Genomic DNA, 21,248 nt, shown 5'->3' with positions numbered 1-21,248 from the left:
CTGCACTCCTGCCCTAATCTTGAACATTAACTGTCAGAGTTAGTGTTATCGTACAGGTTTATAAAGTTCCTCTGTCCTCAGTGCTGATCTACACTTACTTTAGTAAATGTGACAGTGATAATTGCTCAGTTTCTACGTTTACAGGCAAATGGGGGGATAGCTGGTGGCATGATCAGGGTCTACCAACTGTTAAAATGCGAGTTTAATGCTTGGTTCATCTAAAATTGGACGTAGGGTAAGTATTCTGACACGTGGAAAAACAAATGCATTGAGCGAAGGGGAGGAAGTCAAGGTTAGTTTTTAGGGACACCAGGGTGAGAATCTATTTCAAGAAGTGTAAAGTCCTGTGTTAACAATGCACGGAAGATAGATTAAATGGAGTAATAATTTATGGAGATTTAAATAAACTTTAAAATGTAAAGAAAATTCGTGCTCAGATAGGAAATGCATATTTATGTCTTTCTGAATACAGAAATTACATACCCAGAACTGTGGTAAACGAAAATGAGTAAGAATACTTAACAAGTCAAGCAATATCTATGAGGGAGGAAAATTACTGCTGACGCAGATGCTACTATACTAAATAAAACGTTGTTGGTTTCAAGAATAGCGACACTAGAATCAAATGCGGTTAGCAGAGCAGAGCACATTTTTTTTCCGGTGCGGAGGATGCTGGGAGGTGGGGCTGGTTTCTGGAGTGGAGCATGCTGGGAGGCAGGTCTGGTTTCTGGAGCGGAGGATGCTGGGAGATGGGTCTGGGTTTCGGCTCGGTGGATGCTGGGAGGTGGGTCTGGTTTCTGGAGTGGAGCATGCTGGGAGATGGGTCTGGTTTCGGGAGCGGAGGATGCTGGGAGGCAGGTCTGGAGCGAAGGATGCTGGGAGGTGGGTCTGGATTTCGGCTCGGCGGATGCTGGGAGGTAGCGACCGGTAAAGTGCTGTGTAACGCTTGAAGTCGAGAGCGATTTATTTTTGCCGCCGTCATGCCGGATTATCTGGGAAGTGACCAGCGTAAAGCCAAAGAGGAATCCAAAGAAGACGATAAGCCGATCCGAGGTGAGCGATGGGTTCTCGGAGACTTTCCAGTGGGAGACCTAGTGTTGCGGAAGGAGTGGGCCCAGACCTGGCTGGTGGGAGGCTAGGGTTGGTTTCTAATATTTGGAGCAGACTTGCAGCGGTTCGTGAAGATTCACTGAGTAAGGGTCGTCTCGGAGTGTGTGGTAACGTCACATCCCCTTCACTGTTCTAAAGCCTGTTGTCCGTCGAAGCCTGGAAATTCTCGACAGATCGGGCAACGTTGTAGAGAGAAAAAACATTTAATGTTTTGATTTGACAGTCTTCCATCAGAATTGACAGAGGTTGTCACTAGTTGAGTGCCCTGGATTATTTATCTGGAAGCATGAGTTCAGATCCCAGTACCCAACAATAAATATCCAATTTCTGTGAATAAAAATCTATTCCCTTCCTAATCCTAATATTAGCTGATTTTTTTTTCAATGATTCGTCTTCAAAGTTCATGAAGGTGCTATCACTTTCTGTTCTGCAAGTTTTTCCCTGAATGTCTTTGTTAACAGGTTTCCTTTCTTGCTGCAGTACTGGAACAAGAGTTATCAGTTATTTCTGTTGTCTATCATTGTAGTAAAAATAATTATCCTCCTTCGCTGTCCTTGACGTAATTACTCCTAATCTTCTTTCAGATGGACTTGTTATTTGGGGGACCGTCGAGTGACATCCTGATCAACTAAAGTGAGGGAGGAAAAATTGTTCACAGTAGCTGTGTTTGTGCCTTTGCCCATGTTAGTCTTCAGCCCTGTGTGAATATCAAACAAGAGATTCAAGAGTCAAAGTACATTTATTTTCAAAGGAAGTATAAATTACCCACCTTGAGACTTGTTTGCTTAGAGGCGGCCACAAACATGAAACTCAAAGAACCCAGTTAAGAAAAAGGAGGACTAAAACCTCTGTGCAGGGAAAGAAAAAAAAACAATGAATGCAAATGATAGAAGCAAACGACGGCTTTCTGAACCAGATTGGTCCCCGGAGCAGCCGGATTAGGCGCAAGCAGTCTCTGTAACAGAGCAGCCGGAGCAGTTCACTGCCGAACATCGCGGGAGAGCAAGTGAGATCAGCCCAACCCTCGCCTTTGGTCCTGCCACTTGAGCTTTCCAGTTTATCTGGACCGGCATTTAAATTGTCCAAACACCGTGTAGTGGCTCGCTCTTGGACCCCGACCCCAGTATGGCAATACTATGGGGCCAAATTTTCATATATACCTGTCAGTTCCTCACTGTCTCGAAATATCTGCCTACTTGTTGATAGCCAATACTAGATAAGCAAGCATTTCCATAACAAATTATGGAAGATCAAAAGTATTGTGTTTCTTAACAACTTATTGAGCTTACTGAGATTAATATCATACCTGAAAATTTCTAAGTCTTCCTGTTTGCACTCTAATGCTTGAGTTATTTATCCACACCTTTGTGCACCAACCAATACATCTCTAGCTGGTCTCATTCTAAATTATGTGAATGAGGTTATTCCATATTCTGCCAAGTACCAAAGTTTACTCTCAGTCTCACCCACCCCACAGCTCTATGATAGGAAAGCCTTGATTTTTATTTTAAATAGAATCCTTCTTTCATGCCCAACTGTAGCCTCACACATGTAATAGCTTTCCTGTCATTGTAATCTTCAGCTCTGTCTGTCCCATATAGGCCTGAACCTATCTCTATTGTATATTTTCTTCACCACTTTCTACTGAGAGTTTTCTGAGGTCGCAGGTTGAACTAAGTTCAAATGCTGAATTATTTTCCTTGCCATTTTAATTTTTGAAATATAGATGTATATAAGAAATCATTGTTTATTAATATAGTGCTTAATTTAGTGATTTACTTGTAAGTACTTTCATTTCTAATTTATGCTTTTTCTTGGTTAAATTGCAGCACTTGATGAAGGAGATATCGCCCTCCTGAAAACCTATGTAAGTATATTGCTAACATTCTGTGGCCTATCATTTTTGACCTTATTGATGATGAAATCATGGGAAAAAATAGAAGAGTTCAGGAACAATCTCTCAACAAAGGCAGATATAATGAATGAAATTCCAACATCTTCCTTGGTGTGCCAAGTCAACCTTCGGTTGCCTTGAAGCAAAGTATGTTGGCTGGCTCACGATCCACTGGTCAGCAATGACTTTGTCCATGTGTTTCTCAGACATGGGTTACCTACTGCCTGCAATTCCAGGGGCTGGAGTAATATCGCCACTGTGATGTTGCAGAATCTTTACCTCCGCTAGCAAGATGATTCATATTGGCTTCCTTTCCAGACCAAAATCCCTAGCACCGAGGCCCTAAATATATATTCAGTTAGCTCACATCGTTTGTATGCCTGACATTAAAGTTCCAGCACAGGTACTATTCCAAGATCTGTCACATTTATCAAATATGATCACAAACCTTCCTTGAAAAAGATTAACACTTCCATTTCCTCATTGGAATCCATGATGGTACAGAGAAAATGAAGAAGTGACATTTGGATGGTGAAGAGAAAGTCAGACACCGTTCATTTGGAGCACAAATAAACCAAGTGTAAAATGCGTGCAAAAGTGTGAGCAGAATTAGATCATTCAGCCCGTCAAGTTACTCTGCTTTACTGTCGTGGCTGATGTTTTTTTTTAGCCCTTCAACTCCCATTCACCTGCCTTCTCCCTGTTACCTTTGACGCCCTTACTAATCAAGAATCTATTAACCTCCACTTTAAATATACCCGGTTACTTGACCTTCACAAGTGTGGCAATAAATTCCATGGATTCATAGCCTTCCGACTTTTGAAATTCCTCCTCACCACCTCTCAGACTACCTGGTCATCGAGCAGCTCCGATGGAAGTGTCTGTGGGAATCAGATTGTCTTTCTCAGCTGGCTCTGAATCCACAGAACTGTAATCAAGCCAGTCTCATGCCTGAGAAGTACAGTATTTTATACTTGTTGATTTGAACAAGCTGGACATATCGTCTACACAAAGATGATGACTATTCCCATTGGTAACACACATTTGAGACTCAGGCATGCCCTTTCGTTATCAGATCTGAGTACTTTTGAGATGTCGGCAACTGAAAAGCTCTGAAAAGTGTAGTACATGTACAATGTAAATTTAGTTATTTGAGTGACTTAATCAGTTGACAGAAATCTTGTACTCACATCTGTTTTCTGACCACCTGAATATAGTCTGTCTCTGGATATCAATGTAGGGCTATTGTTTTCCTCAAATCATTAGGAATGTTAAATTGTTTGATTTTCACATGGATCGAATGGAATAGTAAACTGAGGTGCCAGGTGTAATTGGCAAGTTAAACAGATTTCATGTAGTGTCTTTGTGACAAGACTGCTCATGTTACATTTTCTTCTCTTGTAGGGTCAGAGTACCTATTCCAGACAGATCAAGCAAGTCGAGGATGATATCCAACAGCTTCTCAAGAAAATTAACGAGTTGACTGGTAAATTTAGCTAATGTCTCTGTTACTGGCAATTATTGTCTATGTATTTGGTGCAAAATATGTGCAGCTAAAAAAATGTATTCATCTTCATGCTGTGGATTTGGGATAATTTGAAAAAATTAGAATTCTTTCTAAACTAGAAAGAATTTAACAAGATAAAATTAGAACTAAATCACTAACAGTTCAATATCAGATAAACTTTTTAAAGTGTTTTAACAACTTGAGCCAGCTTTGCGAACAGCTGGGTTAAGGATTATGATTTATGAGATCCCTCAAAACACTGGAACAACCTCATAAAAATAACTACTGTAAGCTCCATCCAAAAAACCTATAATCACTCTGTTTTTCTCTTGTAAGAGGTTCATCAAACTTTTAATATTCATGGTCAGTTGCTGAGCACTAAAAGCAAGGCTGTCTCGCTAGTGCAGTACAGAGAGTTGCACTGAGACACCAATGGTTGGATCATGATAAATAAGATCGCATCTGTTTTCGCAGTTGGGCATAAAAGATCTCATGGCACTATTGCAAAAGGTGGAATTTACCTTGGTGATTTGTTCCATTGTTGAATCAACTCTCTAAATATCTGAACTATATTAGAATGCCATTAGCACATTCTTTTCTGGGAACTGGTTGTGTGCAAATCAGTTGAGGCGTTCAGTGTCCTACCACAGAATCTACAGTTCCAAGTACTTTATAGACTATGAAATTGCTTGGAGCCTACCCCAGGTCATGAAAGGTACACCATAAATTCAAGGTGTGGTCAGTCAGTAATGAAGGCCATTCACAAAAAGGATTTCTTCTGTCTCAATTTATATACCTGGGCTGAAATAATGCATAATATGTAACAATTTTAAATCACATTCTGAGAATCGGTTTAATGTCACTTTACTATGTTATTTTGTTTATCGGGACAATTTGATCCATTTTTAAGGTCTGCATTCCTATGTGTAGGTATCAAGGAATCTGACACCGGCCTGGCTCCTCCAGCATTATGGGACTTAGCAGCAGACAAACAGACTCTTCAGAGCGAGCAGCCTCTGCAGGTTGCAAGGTATGAAGTCTAGCCCACACTGGAGGATGAACTTGTTTTTCTTATGTACTTAATCTCTCTTGTTTTTTTACCTTCATCATACCTGAAATTATAACTTAACTATCTTTAACTAGAACAAAAGAAGGACAATTTAATTGGGAGGTAAAATATCTCCTAAGAAGATGCTGTTAGGAGAGACATTAGTAAATTGGTATATAGATTTAAATTAATTAGTGTGAAGTACAAAGAGGTGTTGACGAAAGATAACAATCAGGTACTTCACTGAAAGATTTAGTTAAGGGAATGCACTGTCATATTTTGAAAATACCTGAATGAGCATTTGAAAAACCATAATCTGCAGGACTATTGATTATTTGTGGGGAAGTGTAATTACTATTTTGGCCACATGAACATTTTGAGCTTGATAGTAGCCTGGTGTTATTTTCTACAATTCTTTGAGCTGATTTCCATTTCATGAGAATAAATTGGGGTGCAGTATTTTCTGAAAAACATTTAACATGAAGGATCTCGTGAGGATGAGTAGGTATCACAATTTGAGGAAACCTTCATTTTAAAGTTGTGAAAAAGTTGGATTTTTTATATAGAACTGCTAGGAATTTGAATAACTTATGATAGGAAGTAGTTGAGCTGGGTACTTGCATTTTAAGGCTGAGTAGAGAAAATGTTTAAAATGAAGGAAGAAGGAATTGGACGACTCAGAATTTCTCTGGATTATGATCAGGTTCCTGTTCTGTTGTAACAGCTGCTGAACCAAGTAGAATGGCAAAATCTTACATTGATTCCAGTATAATATTTTCATCAATATTGTTCAAAACAATTGTATGTTCCTTAGGCAATGATGTAAAATATATATTTGTGTTGGGCAAAGCTATGAAAGAAATCGTGGTTGATAAAGCATTTTATAAAGCTTGCTGTAGACAAAAGAAAAGGTCTGACTGAATATGTGATCAGTAAAGTGTAACACGTGTTATAGTACCCCGCCAGAAAAAAAGCTTTGAACTGTTGCAAATACTCAGGTTTGCGAACCAGGTCCTCAGTCATATGTGGAGAATGATAGCAAAAATAATCAATTTACTTCAGTTCTCTGTTCAAATTTCTTTACATCTCGGGCTAGGGTACTACATGTTTCAGTATATCCCTGTTGTTTATTCCACCGGATTTGTGAGTTTTCCTATCTGTTATCAATAAAGAATAATTGTAATGTTTTATATTTCAAAAATAAATTATTTTCATGATAAGAGATATATACAAAACAAACAGTGCAATGTTGTATACTTTCATAGTGAATATATTCAGTCGTCGTACTTTTTTTTTTGAAGTCATTGTACTATCATGTGGCTCCCTGGTGTCACTTCAATATTTGATGGGCTTCCCCACCCAAATTGGCTGCTCCACGTGTTGCAGTGGAAGGAGCCCGGACTGTGGCCTTTCCCACAGAGTCTTTGCATAGGCTACACCAAACTTCAGTCCACCCCTCAGCATATAGTTTTGCAGCCTGGACTGCAACATTCCCTTGCAGACTTCTATTATTTTATCTACAAGGAAAAAGCAGGAGAAAGCGACTGACTGCATGGCTTGGCAAAGAGCTAACTTGGACTTAATTGAGCAGAATGGTATCCATTTTTATCAATATAACCTTCTAAGTCTCTTCAATGTATCCCAAAACACTTTACACCTAATGAAATAATTTTGACATGTAGATGATGTTGTAAGTAGGGATGGCAGGAGCCAATGTGCACACTGCAAGCTCTGACTAAATGGTATGGATAAAATGCAATTGAGAATTGGTATTTCTTGAAATCCCATGTTTTTATTGTTGTTGCCTTCGGCAGTCAGGGTGGGGACTAGTTAATGTGACTATTACGTGGTAAAAGTCTCACATCCATTTGAATCTTAAACTGCAGAATGCACTTGATAATGCTCTTTCCATTTTATTGAATTTCATGAAACTAATTGCCTCCTAAAAACTTTTTTTTGCTAGTTCAGATCTAATACACTTTAGATATGTCTAGCAGACAGAAATTCCTATTGTTCACCTTCATTTTAACCTTCCAAGAGGAACAAACGATTTTTCAGATTGCTCTATTTCTGAAGCTGTATTTTGAATGCTGTTTAATAGGATCAGTGAAGTATAGCGTTAAATACAACCCATAATTACTTGTTGACATTGAGTGAGCTTATCGAAAAGATAACTATGATGGATTTGTTTTTACAGATGTACAAAGATTATAAATGCAGATTCTGAAGATCCCAAATACATCATTAATGTGAAGCAGTTTGCAAAATTTGTGGTTGACTTAAGTGACCAGGTGGCTCCCACTGATATTGAGGAAGGAATGAGAGTTGGGTATGAACTTAACCTTTAATCTTATTGCATTTTAGCTGCCAATCACTAATTGTGTTTTGTTTTTTTTAGTAAATTACAGAATTTAAGTCCCTATGATAACTCATACGTATATCCCTACTGATCATACGATCAGACATATAAATTAACCAAAATACACTATATTAATATTAAATGTAAATAAATATCTGACATTTTACTGCAAACTGGGCCATACTTTAAAATATTACTTTTGATGTTGCAGTGTGGATCGAAACAAATACCAGATACATATTCCACTGCCACCAAAAATTGATCCTACTGTTACCATGATGCAGGTAAATGTGATAGTAACAAGTTTCATTTATATAGTGCTTTTATCATAGTTAAACATTCCCATGTGCATCTCTAGTGTATAATTTGGTTGATGTCAACTATAAGAGAGAGAAGGTAGATCAGGTAACTTATCCAAATATAGATAAGTTTATCTTTGTCCATGGAATATCAAAGGAGTGTAGACAGATGTAAAGTTTGCGAAAATTCCAGGAAGGAGATAATCTGCTGAGAATAGTTTCTGGGCCTTTTGAAACTGGTGATGGACAGAGACGAGTTAAACAAACACCGAGTTCACAGCAACTTGTAGAGCTGAAGATAGTTGGGGAGGGTTTGAGCACAAGACTTTTGAAGTGAAGAATTGCCTTTGGCACTGTGGCAGAGGCAGAATCTGATCCGATGTGTTTAGACAGGAGTGCTGAACAACTTGCTATTTGAGTGAATGAGATGGGACAGTAATATTCAAGACAAGCGAGATTAAACTTTGTTTTAAGGTGGAATATGATCAGAAGTGGGATGGATGATCTGTCACTAGTGATTTTGTGATTGTCATTGAATCAGTTACAAACTTTGAGTTCCTTTCATACAATTTTGAGTGAGAATATCTGTGCATTGTTGCTTTAAAAGAGCCTTTTACACAATACAATTTTTGGGACTGCAGTTGTCAGAGCAGATAGGGATAAAAAATTGGACACGTTTAATTTTTTAAATTATACCAAATGATCTTTCCTCTTTAGTGTTGCATTTTTTGATTCTGTAATCAATGTGTGATTAAATAATTTGGAGGCATGCCATCACCATTTGGAATCTGATATAAAATGTTGAGCATATCGATTCCATGGCTATAAGGACACACTTTATGTAACTAGTAAAAGTTTCTGTTAACTGTTTCTTTTAAGCATGTAGTTTGGCTTATGACTGGAAGATCAATTTCATAAGCTGCCCAGTATACTGAAGGGGCTTTATTAATGATCTTTCAGAGTTGTGTGGAGTAATAATTGGGCTTGTCTATGGTTTGGAAGGATCTTTTTTGTATAAATTAGTATTTATACTCCATTTTGAATTACTTATTGTAACTAATTCTGCAATACTTTTTCAGGTGGAAGAAAAGCCAGATGTTACCTACAGTGACGTAGGTGGTTGCAAAGAACAGATTGCAAAATTGCAAGAGGTTGTGGAAACTCCTTTATTACATGTAAGTTTTAACTTTTGGTGTGAAACAGCATAATATGGATTGCATGTGTGCAGGGTGTGAATTATTACTCTTTTTTTAAATTAAAAAAATTGGAAAAACTACCCCTGAAGCTTACTTAGATAAGTTCTATTTCAAACCTTTATAACTTCATGTCAACTGTGAAAAATTTACATCTTTATTTTGCTTTTAAGAATCCCACACACAGATTTTAAATTACTAAACTACTGGCAACCTGGTAACTTAATGATATTAATGTGACTTTGACTAAGCAGTTGTAGATATTGTTATACTTTTCAATTTAGTAGTGTGTTGTAGGAAAAAAAGTTTATGCATCCCTTGACCATATTATTATCCACAGCAGAAGGTATAATTTTGCCAGAGTCTAAAAAGATCCGAGAAAAGCCTGAAGTGAACTAAAAGCAAAAGTGTGATATTCAAGCCTTGTTCTGTGAACAATGTTGCAGTTAAAGCATCAAGAAAATTGTGATTGATCTAACCAGAAAAATATGTACTTGTTTTCTTCTAAATGTGTTCATTTCTAGTGTCATAACTCCTGCAGTATTGACCTGCAGTTCCACTATTCCTGTACTGAACAAGGAAAAGTGATTCGTTTATTTGATTTTTCAGCCGGAGCTTTTTATAAACCTTGGTATTGAACCACCAAAAGGAGTGCTGCTGTTTGGACCACCCGGAACTGGCAAGACTCTCTGTGCACGAGCTGTGGCTAATCGGACAGATGCTTGCTTCATTAGAGTGATAGGGTCAGAACTAGTGCAGAAGTATGTGGGAGAGGTAAAGATCAATACTTTTTTACTAAATATTTGCTCTTGTTATAAAACACATTTTTGAAGGTTTATAGTACAAGTCTGTCTAAAAGCTGAATTTGATAATTGGACAAATTTGATCCGAGAATAAAAATTGCTGGAAGTATCCAGCAGGTTATTTGGCATTTGTAAAATAAAAAAAAATCTACTGTTACAGTTTGATAACCATTCATTCATAACTGGCCAAAACTAGTGAAATTGGTGTTGACTATAACTTGCTGAGCTGGAAAGTGAGGTGTTACTAATTCAACTTACTGTGCAAGAGGCTAAAGGCAGGTCAGAGCAGGATGGAAAATTATCGTAAAAGGTAGCTGGAAGCTCAGTCATTCTTGTAGTCTGGGTTAAGGTTATTTGCAGGATGGTCATCCAATCTGGATTTAGTTTCTCCAATAGGCCAGTTTGTGAGCATTAAGTGCTATGCAGTTAATTAGAATTACTGGATAAATAAACAAATCATTTCCTCACTTGGAAGGTTGTTTGAGCCTGTGAATGGTGAGAAGGGCAGGCTTCCCATCTCCTGCAGATTATTGGAAAGTTGCCATGATAAAGAGAAGACAGTAGAGATGGGAGGGTGAACTACAGAGTCACATAGGGACTCTGAATACTAAAAGGGAAGAGGAATATTTATCTGAGGCTGGAAGCAGGAAAATTACAGAGCATAATCCATTAAGTATGAAGACTGATGATGTGGAAGATGAGGACAAGGGGAACTCTGTCCCTACTTTTGGTGAAAATGGGTGGAGTGAAGGCAGAGGATGGAAAAGGTTGGTACTTCTGTTAACCGTGGTGGGAGTAAGGGGTAAGAGATCAAAATATTGCAGTTCCTTGAAATTGGAAGTAAATGCAGAAAATCCAGTAAACACTTAAATCAGGCAACCACTGGGGGTAAAGAGAATTAATTTTTCAGGTCAAAGAGAGTCTGCTGTTTACTTACAGTTTATTATGTTGGAAGGAAACCCCATGGCTCAATAAAAAGGAAGGCACTTCGAAAACATTTGAAAAGTTATCAGGGCAGATGTGAGAGAGTTGGAGAAACTTGCAAAACAAAATTAAGCTCAAATTGGATCACCCATTTCAGCTCCCCTCTTTATGTGAAATATGCACCCAGATTTTTTTTCTACATTTAGCTAGTGTACAATGATTGTGTTTTGTCTCTCTCTAGGGTGCTCGAATGGTTCGTGAACTTTTTGAGATGGCCAGAACAAAAAAGGCGTGCTTAATATTCTTTGATGAGATTGATGCAATAGGAGGTATTGTATATATTTCTTTTAGAGAGGGGTTATCTCAATTCTACAGTTTGATTTTTGTATGGAGATTTTGTAAGTTGCCCATTGTGGCCTATGTGACATTAAATGGAAACAGCCATTTGGAGCCACTTACTGAGATCACATAAACAGCATTTCAATATGTATTCAGTAGCATTAGTCATCTTATCAATAATTTAGTGTTGCAGCAGAACACATATTGAGGTGTATTCTCCATATATTTTATAAGACTAACGAATGATCCAACGTGAGAGATTTTTAATCTCCGCTATAAGTAAAAAAAGTTTTCTGTTTCTGAATTTATGTATTCTGAACTCAGTATTTGTGCAGTTCATGTTGTTTGTACATGAAATAGTCCATTTCTGCATAAATGTACAGAATTAAAAAGGACAACCAAGCAGGAAATTTAACCCCCTAAGGCAGGTGACGGGATTTGCTGTGTACATTTCCAGCTTCATAATATTTAACACAGATTTCACGGTTTACCCTAACTTATACTAAGTTACTCTTGGGAGACTCATTGACCAAAGGTAAGTAATAACAGCTTTGTGGTGAAATTAAGTATTCCTTTCTGAAATCTCTGTAACACTCCTCCTGCCAGTACGCACAACATTCCCTGAATTCCTGAAGTCCATAAGATATAGGAGCAGAATTAAGCCATCTGGCCTATTGTCTCTGCACGATTTTGTCACGGATGATTAACTTCCCTCTCAGCACCTATCTCCGTACTAAATGTACGTCCCTTGATTCTGAGGCTGTGTCCTCTGGTCCTAGACTCCCCCACTATGGGAAACATCTTCTCCACATCCACTCTGTCAAGGCCTTTTCACCATTCAATAGGTTTCAATGAGATTCCCACTCATTCTGCTGAATTCCAGTGAGTACAAGCCCAGAGCTGTCGAACACTCCTCATATGATAAGCCTTTCTTAGATAAAGGGCCTAAAACTGCTCATAATACCCCAAGTGAGGCCTCACCAGTGCCTTATAAAGCCTCAACATTACATCCTTGCTTTTATATTCTAGTCCTTTTGCAATGAATGCTAACATTGCACTTGCCTTCCTCACCACTGATTCCACCTTTAAGGAATCCTGCAAAAGGACTTGCAAGTTACTTTACTCCTCAGAGTTTTAAATTTTATCTCCATTTTGAAAGTAGTCTACGCTTTTATTTAGACCATACACTTACCTACATCATATTCCATCTGCCACTTCTTCACCCATTCTCCTGATCTGCCTTAAGTCCTAATGTAACCTCTCTGCTTCCTTAACATTATCTGCCCCTCCACCTATCTTCATAGTGTCCTTTATCCAAATCATTGACATATAACATAAAAAGAAGCGGTCCCAACACAGATCCCTATGGAACACTACTAATCGCTGGCAGCCAGCTAGAAAATGCTCCCTTTATTCCCACTCATTCCCTTCTGCCAATTAGCCAATGCTCTATCCATGCTAGTACCTTTCCTGTAGGCTTGTAGCTTGTTAAGCAGCTTCATGTATAGCACTTTGTTAGAGACGTTCTGAAAATCCAAGTACAGGACATTCACCAATTCTCTTTTGTATATCTCACTTGTTATTATCTTAAAAGAATTCTAACGGTCCAACATCTCTCACCAAATAGCAAAACATAAATGAAAAACACATAGAATATAAAACATCAAACCCCAGAGTCCTTGAAACAGTCTAGGAATGTTCAGTTTAGTTCAGTTCGATATAGTACTGTGTTGTTGGTTGACTGCAGGCCGCAGAGCCAGTCTGCCCCGATCAAAATCGCACAAAATAGCAATAAAAAAAGAGTAACCGGAAACCAGAAATACATACAGTTGCAGGAAAAAGTTTGTGTAACCTTTGCAATTACCTGGTTTTCTGCATTAGTTACTCATAAAATGTGGTCTGATCTTCATCTAAGTCACAATATAGACAAACACAATCTGTCTAAACTAGTAACACAAACGATTGTACTACTCATCAATACAAAGTACACCATTTAAACAATTACAGTCTAGATTCAAAAAAGTATATGAACCTCTGGGGAAATGCCTTCTACAAAAGCTATTTGGAGCTGGGTGTTCTAATCAGAGATGAGATTAGAGGTGTGGGTTGTAGAGGTGCCCTGCCCTATAAAAAAAGACCAAGTCAGGTTACTGACAGAGCTTGCACTTCCAAAAGATCTGTTTTTGTGCACCATGCCTCGATCAAAACAACTTTCAGAGGACCTGAGAAGAAGAATTGTAGAGATGCTGAAGCTGGAAAAGGCTACAAAAACATTTCTAAAGACCTGAGTGTTCATCAGTCCACAGTCAGAGAAATTGTCTACAAATGGAGGAAATACAGTACTGTTGCTACTCTCTGTAGGAGTGGGCATCCTGCAAAGATCACACCAAGAGCACAATGTGCAATGCTGAAGGAAGTGGAAAAGGAACTGAAGGGTAACAGCAAAAGACCTACAGAAATCTCTAGAATTTGCTAAAGTCTGTGGCCACTATAAGAAAAACACTGTACAAGAATGGTGTTCGTGGAAGGACACTATAGAGGAAACCACTGTTCTCCAAATAAAACATTGCTGCATGTCTCAAGTTTGCAAAAGACCATCCGGATGTTCCACAATGTTCTATGGACAGATGAGACAGAAGTTGAACTTTTTGGCAGAAATAGACATTGCTATGTTTGGAGGAGGAAGGGCACTGCACACCAACATCAAAACCTCACCCCAACCGTGAAGCTTGGTGCAAGGAACATCATAGTTTGGGGGTGCTTTGCTCCCACAGGGCATGGAGAGCTTGCAATCGTTGAGGGAACAATGAATTCAAAATTGTATCAAAACATTTTGCAGGAGAATGTAAGGGTAGCAGTCCATCACCTGAAGCTTAGTAGAAGTTGGATGGTGCAACAAGACTATCTGAAACACAAGAGTAAATCAACAACAAAATGGTTTAAAAACAAGAAAACTTGTGTTTCGGAATGGCCAAGACAGAGTCTAGACCTTAACCCAATTGAGATGCTATGGCATGATGATCTGAAGAGGGCTGTTCATGCAAGGTATCCTGGAAATTTTGATGAACCTAAGTAGTTTTGTATGGAGGAACGGTCTAAAATGCCTATTCTCACTAATGTGCAAGTCTGATCAGCAGTTACAGGAAACATTTGATGAAGGTTATTGCTGCTAAACCAGTTATTCAACCAGTTATTAAATACAATGCGTACTTTTTCCAGCCTAGACTGTGAATGATTAAACAGTGTGTTCAATAAAGTCACGAGAAGTACAATTGTTCATGTGCTATTAGTGTAGGCAGATTGTGTTTGCCTATTTTTGTGATTTAGATAAAGATCACTTCACATTTTATGAGTAATTAATGCAGAAAACCAGCCAATTGCCAAGAGTTCACAAACTTTTTCTTGCAACAATATAACATGAACAAGGCCCAAGACCTTTCTCCAGATGCAGCGCGGGAGAGAGAGAGAGAGACTAGTCAAACACAGGCAGACAGTGCTGAATTCCCACTCACCTTCTGCTCTCATCCTCATTGATTTCAGTATTGCTCAGTGTTTTAATTGGAGAGAAATGGAGTCGATGATGGGCTCACACCCAGTCTTCAGGCCACACACTCTGCTCCAAACCTCACTGAACATTCTCAGAGACAGCAAGGTGCCAGATCACTCAACTGGTCCAAAAACACACCATCAAATTGTAAATCACGGGTTCCAGAGGAGCGTAAGCTTAGTAGGGGAATCATATTTGAAAGGTGAAGTAAAAGAAGTAGCTTTGTGAAATGTCCTGAAGTACATCACCTTGGTCACATTGTTTGCTGACACCATCTTCCAATATCAGAGCCTAAGTTTCTCTGCTTGAATTCAATGTCATAAATTGTGTTAGACTGTTATAATTATGTGGCATAGCAGTATTAATATTTTAAATATAATTTAGATATATTGAGCTTGCAGCTTGCATGTAACAAGTGATTTTTTTTTCCTCCAAGGTGCTCGTTTTGATGATGGTGCTGGTGGGGACAATGAAGTTCAACGTACAATGCTGGAGCTTATTAACCAACTTGATGGTTTTGATCCCAGGGGTAACATTAAAGTACTGATGGCCACAAACAGGCCTGACACCTTAGATCCAGCTCTGATGAGGCCTGGACGTTTAGACCGCAAAATTGAATTTAGTTTGCCAGATCTTGAGGTATGGAAATGTTTTGTCATAAAAATTGGGAATTCCACAGATAATGGAAAGTTGCATTAATTCTGGCTCACTTTTTTGGTTGTTCATAAAAGTCATTTTGTGAAATAGTCTTTATACAGTAATCTGGGTTTATTACCTAGGCTGTAAATTACTAAGGAACTGATGTTAAATACACATTGGTATATTTGCAATATTAATGTTTACATTAATTTGTCAGTTGATTTTCAGTGTTACCAGTTTAATGCTGCGTTTATTTCTGCCATGAATTTGAGCACAAAAATGAGCAATGAAATTGCAGTGTTGCAGTCAGCTGCTCGTGGGACCTCATCTCCAAAATTGAACCCTCATGCCTTATGCTTTTAAAATGTGTTTGTGTTGATTTTGTGTTGAAGTATAACGAGATCTAGATGTTCTTGTACATCAGTCAATGAAAGCAAGCATGCAGGTACAGCAGGCAGTGAAGAAAGCTAATGGCATGCTGGCCTTTATAACAAGAGGAATTGAGTATAGGAGTAAAGAGGTCCTTCTGCAGCTGTACAGGGCCCTGGTGAAACTCCACCTGGAGTAGTGTGTGCAGTTTTGGTTTCCAAATTTGAGGAAGGACATTCTTGCTATTGAGGGAGTGCAGCGTAGGTTCACAGAGTTAATTCCCAGAATGGCTGGACTGTCATATGTTGAAAGATTGGAGCGACTGGGCTTGTATACACTGGAATTTAGAAGGATGAAAGGGGATCTGATTGAAACATATAGGATTATTAAGGGATTGGACACGCTGGAGGCAGGAAGCATGTTCCCGCTGATGGGTGAGTCCAGAACTAGAGGCCACAGTTTAAGAATAAGGTGTAGGCCATTTAGAACAGAGATGCAGAAAAACTTTTTCACCCAGAGAGTGGTGGATATGTGGAATGCTCTGCCCTAGAAGACAGTGGAGGCCAAGTCTGGATGCTTTCAAGAGGGAGTTAGATAGAGCTCTTATAGATAGTGGGATATGGGGAGAGGACAGGAACGGGGTACTGATTGTGTGAGATCAGCCCTGATCACAGTGAATGGTGGTGCTGGTTAGAAGGGCTGAATGGCCTACTCCTGCACCTAGTGTCTATTGTCTGTTGATTTAATTATTGATTTTCTTATTGTTTTAAATGCTTCAGAAACATTTGGTATTGTCACAGATAGTTGGGCTAGGCCATGGCTTAGAAAACAAAGTTTTTAGGATACTGTGGGATGAAGTGCCTGTTCTTGTGTTGTAGTGTTTTGTGTGCTAGTTTTAAATTGGGGTTTTGTCAATTTCAGGGCCGAACTCATATTTTCAAAATCCATGCACGCAGCATGAGTGTGGAAAGAGACACGAGGTTTGAACTGCTAGCTCGGTTATGTCCAAATAGTACAGGTAAGTTAAAGCAGTATTCTTTTTATCATCAATTATCATTCTACATAAAGGGTTCCCAATCTTTTTTATGCTATGGACCAATACCATTAAGCAAAGAGTCTGTGGACCCAGATTGGGAACCCCTGGTCAACATCGTTTAGATTCTATGGTTGCAAGTGTTCAATGAGGACAACATTGTGTTTAAATGCTGAACTAATATACAGTGGCTTGGGAGCTTATCTCCCCATGGGATCATAAATAGAAGTGGGAATGGGCCATTCAGCCCCTTTTTCCTGTTCCATGATTCATTACTGTACCACTTTCATGTACCAGTCCCACATCACCTGATTTGTTTATATCTAACCTGCTAAGCCCCATAAGGATTTTGGAATTTTCTATTAAATTACTGATTATTTTTATCGTTTGGATAGTGGTAGGACAATCTCTCCATTTCAGCAGTCACTGATGAATCTTTGATACATTTTCTCCATCATAAGTAGAGAGACCAGACTTTACTGTCACATCATCCAGTATAATTGCAGTGAGACATCTTTACTTTGTTAATTAAATATTCTAGCAGTAAAGACCAGCATACTATTTGCCTTCCTAATTATCTTGTTATGTTACTTTAACCTTTGGTAACACAGTGCATTCTAGTTCATTGGGTCGACCGCTTATTTAGGAAAACTCTTAAAGAACAAAAGCTGAACGAGAAGTTAACTGGGATTCCCATTGTTGGTTTGGTGTACAGTGCTGCTTAATTGGGACAGAAGACTGTTGCCAAACACTTACTATCATCAGTCGTGTGAACTAAGGGGCCATTAGACACTACACAGTGCTTAGAACAAAGTTTTTAAATAGCAGTGATTTTTGCCGCTGATTGTTGGCGAAAAGTAAGCAGCAAGACAGTTTGGAACTTCCACTCAGTGCGGTTTCGAGCATTCAGTCTTGGAGATGTCAGAAGCAGCTGGGAGAGAAAATAAAATGATTTCTCTATTTCAGCAAGTTAGGTATTGACAATCATCTTGAATGTTACAATGAGAATGAAGATTTGGACATGGCTGTGTGTTGGTTGTTCATCGTATCCGATAATGACTGTGAAACTTGTGTTTCTAAAGTGGAAAAGCCGTTGCACTGGAACAGTTCCACTCCCTTGACCTAAGAAGTCAGATCCAGTGGTACAAATAGTTGCTACAAACTGGTTGCAGTGGATGACTACAATTTCCACTGGATCACATTGTTAACCTTATGCGCCAAGTCTGGCAGAGTTGACCTTGCATGCTAGGACAAACATGCCCCTATTTCACCTGGGTATGAGGCCCACCAGCCATCCTCAACTGGTTTAGAACCATTGAACACTATAGCACAGAAAACAGGCCATTTGGCCCTTCCAGTCTGTGCCGAAACTTTTTTCTGCTAGTCCCATTGACCTGCACCCAGTCCATTACTCTCCAGACCTCTCCCATCCACGTATCTATTCAATTTATTCTTAAAACTTAAGATTGAGCCTGCATTTAGCCTACCTGTTAAAACAGTGTATCAGGGTATGGCCGTTGTTGCTACTTGGAACCACTGGTGAGAGCTGAGTGTCCGGTGGAGACCAAAGGTGTCTAAGTTGTCCCAGAATGGACACAATAAGCTTCTTCAGAGAGGTGCTATCCCTCCCTGGACATGACAGTGCACACCAGATGAATTCCTTCATTGCTAAGCATTACGAACTAATACATAATTTTATAGTTCTATAGTAGCATTTGTAATGTTCCAGTTTGTTCTGTATTTCATTTAAATACAATTTTTTTACCCAGCAAAATGGTAGTTCGTCTCTAACTATTTCCATGAAACTTCAGCTGCTTAATTGGGCCAAAATGTTGTGGTCCCGATATGTCCCAATTAACTGGATCCACTGTATATGTGCATATGATTCATCTTTTTGCACAATTTTTTTTCAATCTCTTGCCATTTAAAAAATTGATTTTTTCATATTATCTGCTAAAGAGACTAAACACAGTTTGGAGATTATATTCTGGATGCCTAGTCATTGTTCACTGAACCTATCTATTTTCTCTTAAATTCCTTCAATGAAAGCCTGTCATGACTCTCAACCACCTCAAATGCCCAGGCACGCCATTGAACTGAAGTACAAACAGTGGACAAAACAAGTTAAATGAGAAACAGGAGACTATTTCTTTGCTGGGATTAAAACAGCCATTAACTGTAAAAAGGGAGAAATCATTGCAGGGTTAATAGGATGATTTGCAGTCCCAAATCTCTGAAACAAATACAGAATCTTATTAGATCTGAAAAGAGCCTAGGATTTCTCATAAGGTGACCTTTGGTTATCCCTCAAAGATGAATGTGTAGCACAATTATAGGAAAGGTGGGGTAACAGATAAAGTAATTTCATCACTCTGATTATTTCTGTTGTTTTGCAGGAGCTGAGATCCGTAGTGTTTGCACTGAAGCTGGGATGTTTGCTATCAGAGCTCGCCGAAAGATTGCCACTGAGAAGGACTTCTTGGAAGCTGTGAACAAAGTTATTAAGTCATATGCCAAGTTCAGCGCTACCCCACGATACATGACCTATAACTAATTCAACTGTAAACATTTTCTCTGTGACTACAATTAGTCATTTGTGCTGTTGACTAGTTCTATAAAATGTGATGTTTTTGATTATCTTTAAATGTATTTAATAACGGCATTTCAGTAGAAATAAATCAACTTGTCTACTTAAACACTTTAAGGAATCTGATTTGTAGAAGAATTTTAAACGGGTACGGATTTAAAATCCTAGCATGCTTCTGGGTTACTTTGTAATAGACTTGCCTTTAAATGTGAAGTTTGGTGCCCCATATTGGGTCCTGAGTGTTATTAAAAAGGTAATGTAGTGTCACCTTCTGAATTAGACACTAAAGAGGACTGCTTTTTCAGGTAAGTATTGCTCCACATTCCAGCATTCGCCATCTTGAGTCTCCTTTTTCAGTGGAAGTTGAAGCAAAATCTACTTAAAGAATAGTTGCTTTCCTGTGAGAGACATAATTCCCATTGCAAAGTAAAATTAATCATTCAGTTTGTTTATGGACCCTGGTCACGAGAAAATTGACTACCACAATGGACTACAGAATAAATGTATTGGTATTGAGACATGGTGGTTGTTAGCAGAGAACCAAAATGTAAATTAAAAAATGCAATAGCATAACAAACCTAATTGTAATTATACTGTAGCCAGGAATGATAATAAATTCTTTTGAGGAATAAGTCCTGGTATGTATATAATCTTTTGCATATCCTTGGCAACTATTAAAGTCACATTTCTAAGAATGATTAACATATTTCCATATAGATAAATTATGTAACATTTATAAAAAGACATTCATAACCACAGATGTTATACCAAGTTCTCCCAGACTACTTGGATTAGCAATTCGTTTACTTGTTTTCCCCTTATATTTCAAATGCAAGGCATACCAATTTAACAAATCATTGATCTGAACTTAATATACAAATCTAGGTGTCACCAAAATTTATGAGGCCCACTTCTTAGGACATCTTGGTTGAATGCCTAAAGCAGTCATAATAAAAACAAAATGCTGGAACTGCATAGTGGGTCAGAGAATTAATGTGGTTTATGACATTGCTTTGCAAAGGAAATAAATTTTTTAAAATGAAGTTTTGTGTAATAGACAAGCAGAGAGAGCAAAAGCAAATTTCTGATAGTAACAAGGTAAAAGAAGCAAAGAGAAACCTTATTGGAAGATGAAGCAGAATTTTTCTAGGCTTGCATTTGTATTGTTTAACATTGTATTCCTGGAAGAGAAGTGAGGATGAATAAAATCAGAATCGGGTTTATTATTACCGGCATGTGTTGTGAAATTTGTTCACTTCGTGGCAGTGGTATAATGATAATATAAAAAGAAGAAAAATAAATAAGTAAATCAATTACATTAAATGTGTATAATGAATAGATTAAAAATAATGCAAAAACAGAAATATTTTTTAAAAGTGACATACCGTTTATGGGTTCAATGTCCATTTAGGAATTGGATAGCAGAGGGGAAGACGTCATTCCTGAATTGCTGTGTGTGTTTCTTCTGTACCTCCTTCCTGGTTGCAACAATGAGAAGTGGGCATGCCCTGGATGATAGTGGTCATTAATAATGGACATCGCCTTTCTGAGGCACCACCTCTTGAAGATGTCTTGGGTACTACAGAGGCTAGTACCC

The 21,248-nt window shown here is 38.4% G+C and overlaps 1 protein-coding gene across 1 annotated transcript; it reads left to right on the top strand.

Annotated features, from left to right (window-relative positions):
- The first annotated feature begins 856 nt into the window (after positions 1-856).
- psmc2 (proteasome 26S subunit, ATPase 2) lies at positions 857-20,880 on the top strand. Its single transcript, XM_059987199.1, has 12 exons — positions 857-1,053; positions 2,940-2,977; positions 4,409-4,490; positions 5,442-5,541; positions 7,757-7,888; positions 8,130-8,202; positions 9,297-9,392; positions 10,020-10,184; positions 11,379-11,466; positions 15,460-15,662; positions 16,953-17,049; positions 19,461-20,880. Exons 1-12 carry the CDS (start codon positions 981-983, stop codon positions 19,616-19,618), a joined length of 1,305 nt encoding a protein of 434 aa, XP_059843182.1. The 5' UTR covers positions 857-980; the 3' UTR covers positions 19,619-20,880.
- Positions 20,881-21,248: the final 368 nt, after the last annotated feature.

Source organism: Hypanus sabinus, chromosome 13, assembly GCF_030144855.1.
Source record: "Hypanus sabinus isolate sHypSab1 chromosome 13, sHypSab1.hap1, whole genome shotgun sequence".
Lineage (NCBI taxonomy): Eukaryota > Metazoa > Chordata > Chondrichthyes > Myliobatiformes > Dasyatidae > Hypanus > Hypanus sabinus.
Note: the sequence above shows the minus strand (reverse complement) of the source record. Positions and strands in the feature narration are given on the sequence as shown.

Excerpts from the sequence above, each read along its gene's own strand:
- psmc2 (XM_059987199.1), top strand. The coding sequence starts at position 981 with ATGCCGGATTATCTGGGAAGTGACCAGCGTAAAGCCAAAGAGGAATCC. Across the intron at positions 10,185-11,378 it reads TGCAGAAGTATGTGGGAGAG|GGTGCTCGAATGGTTCGTGA; the intron begins GTAAAGATCAAT and ends GTCTCTCTCTAG. Across the intron at positions 11,467-15,459 it reads TGAGATTGATGCAATAGGAG|GTGCTCGTTTTGATGATGGT; the intron begins GTATTGTATATA and ends TTTTCCTCCAAG.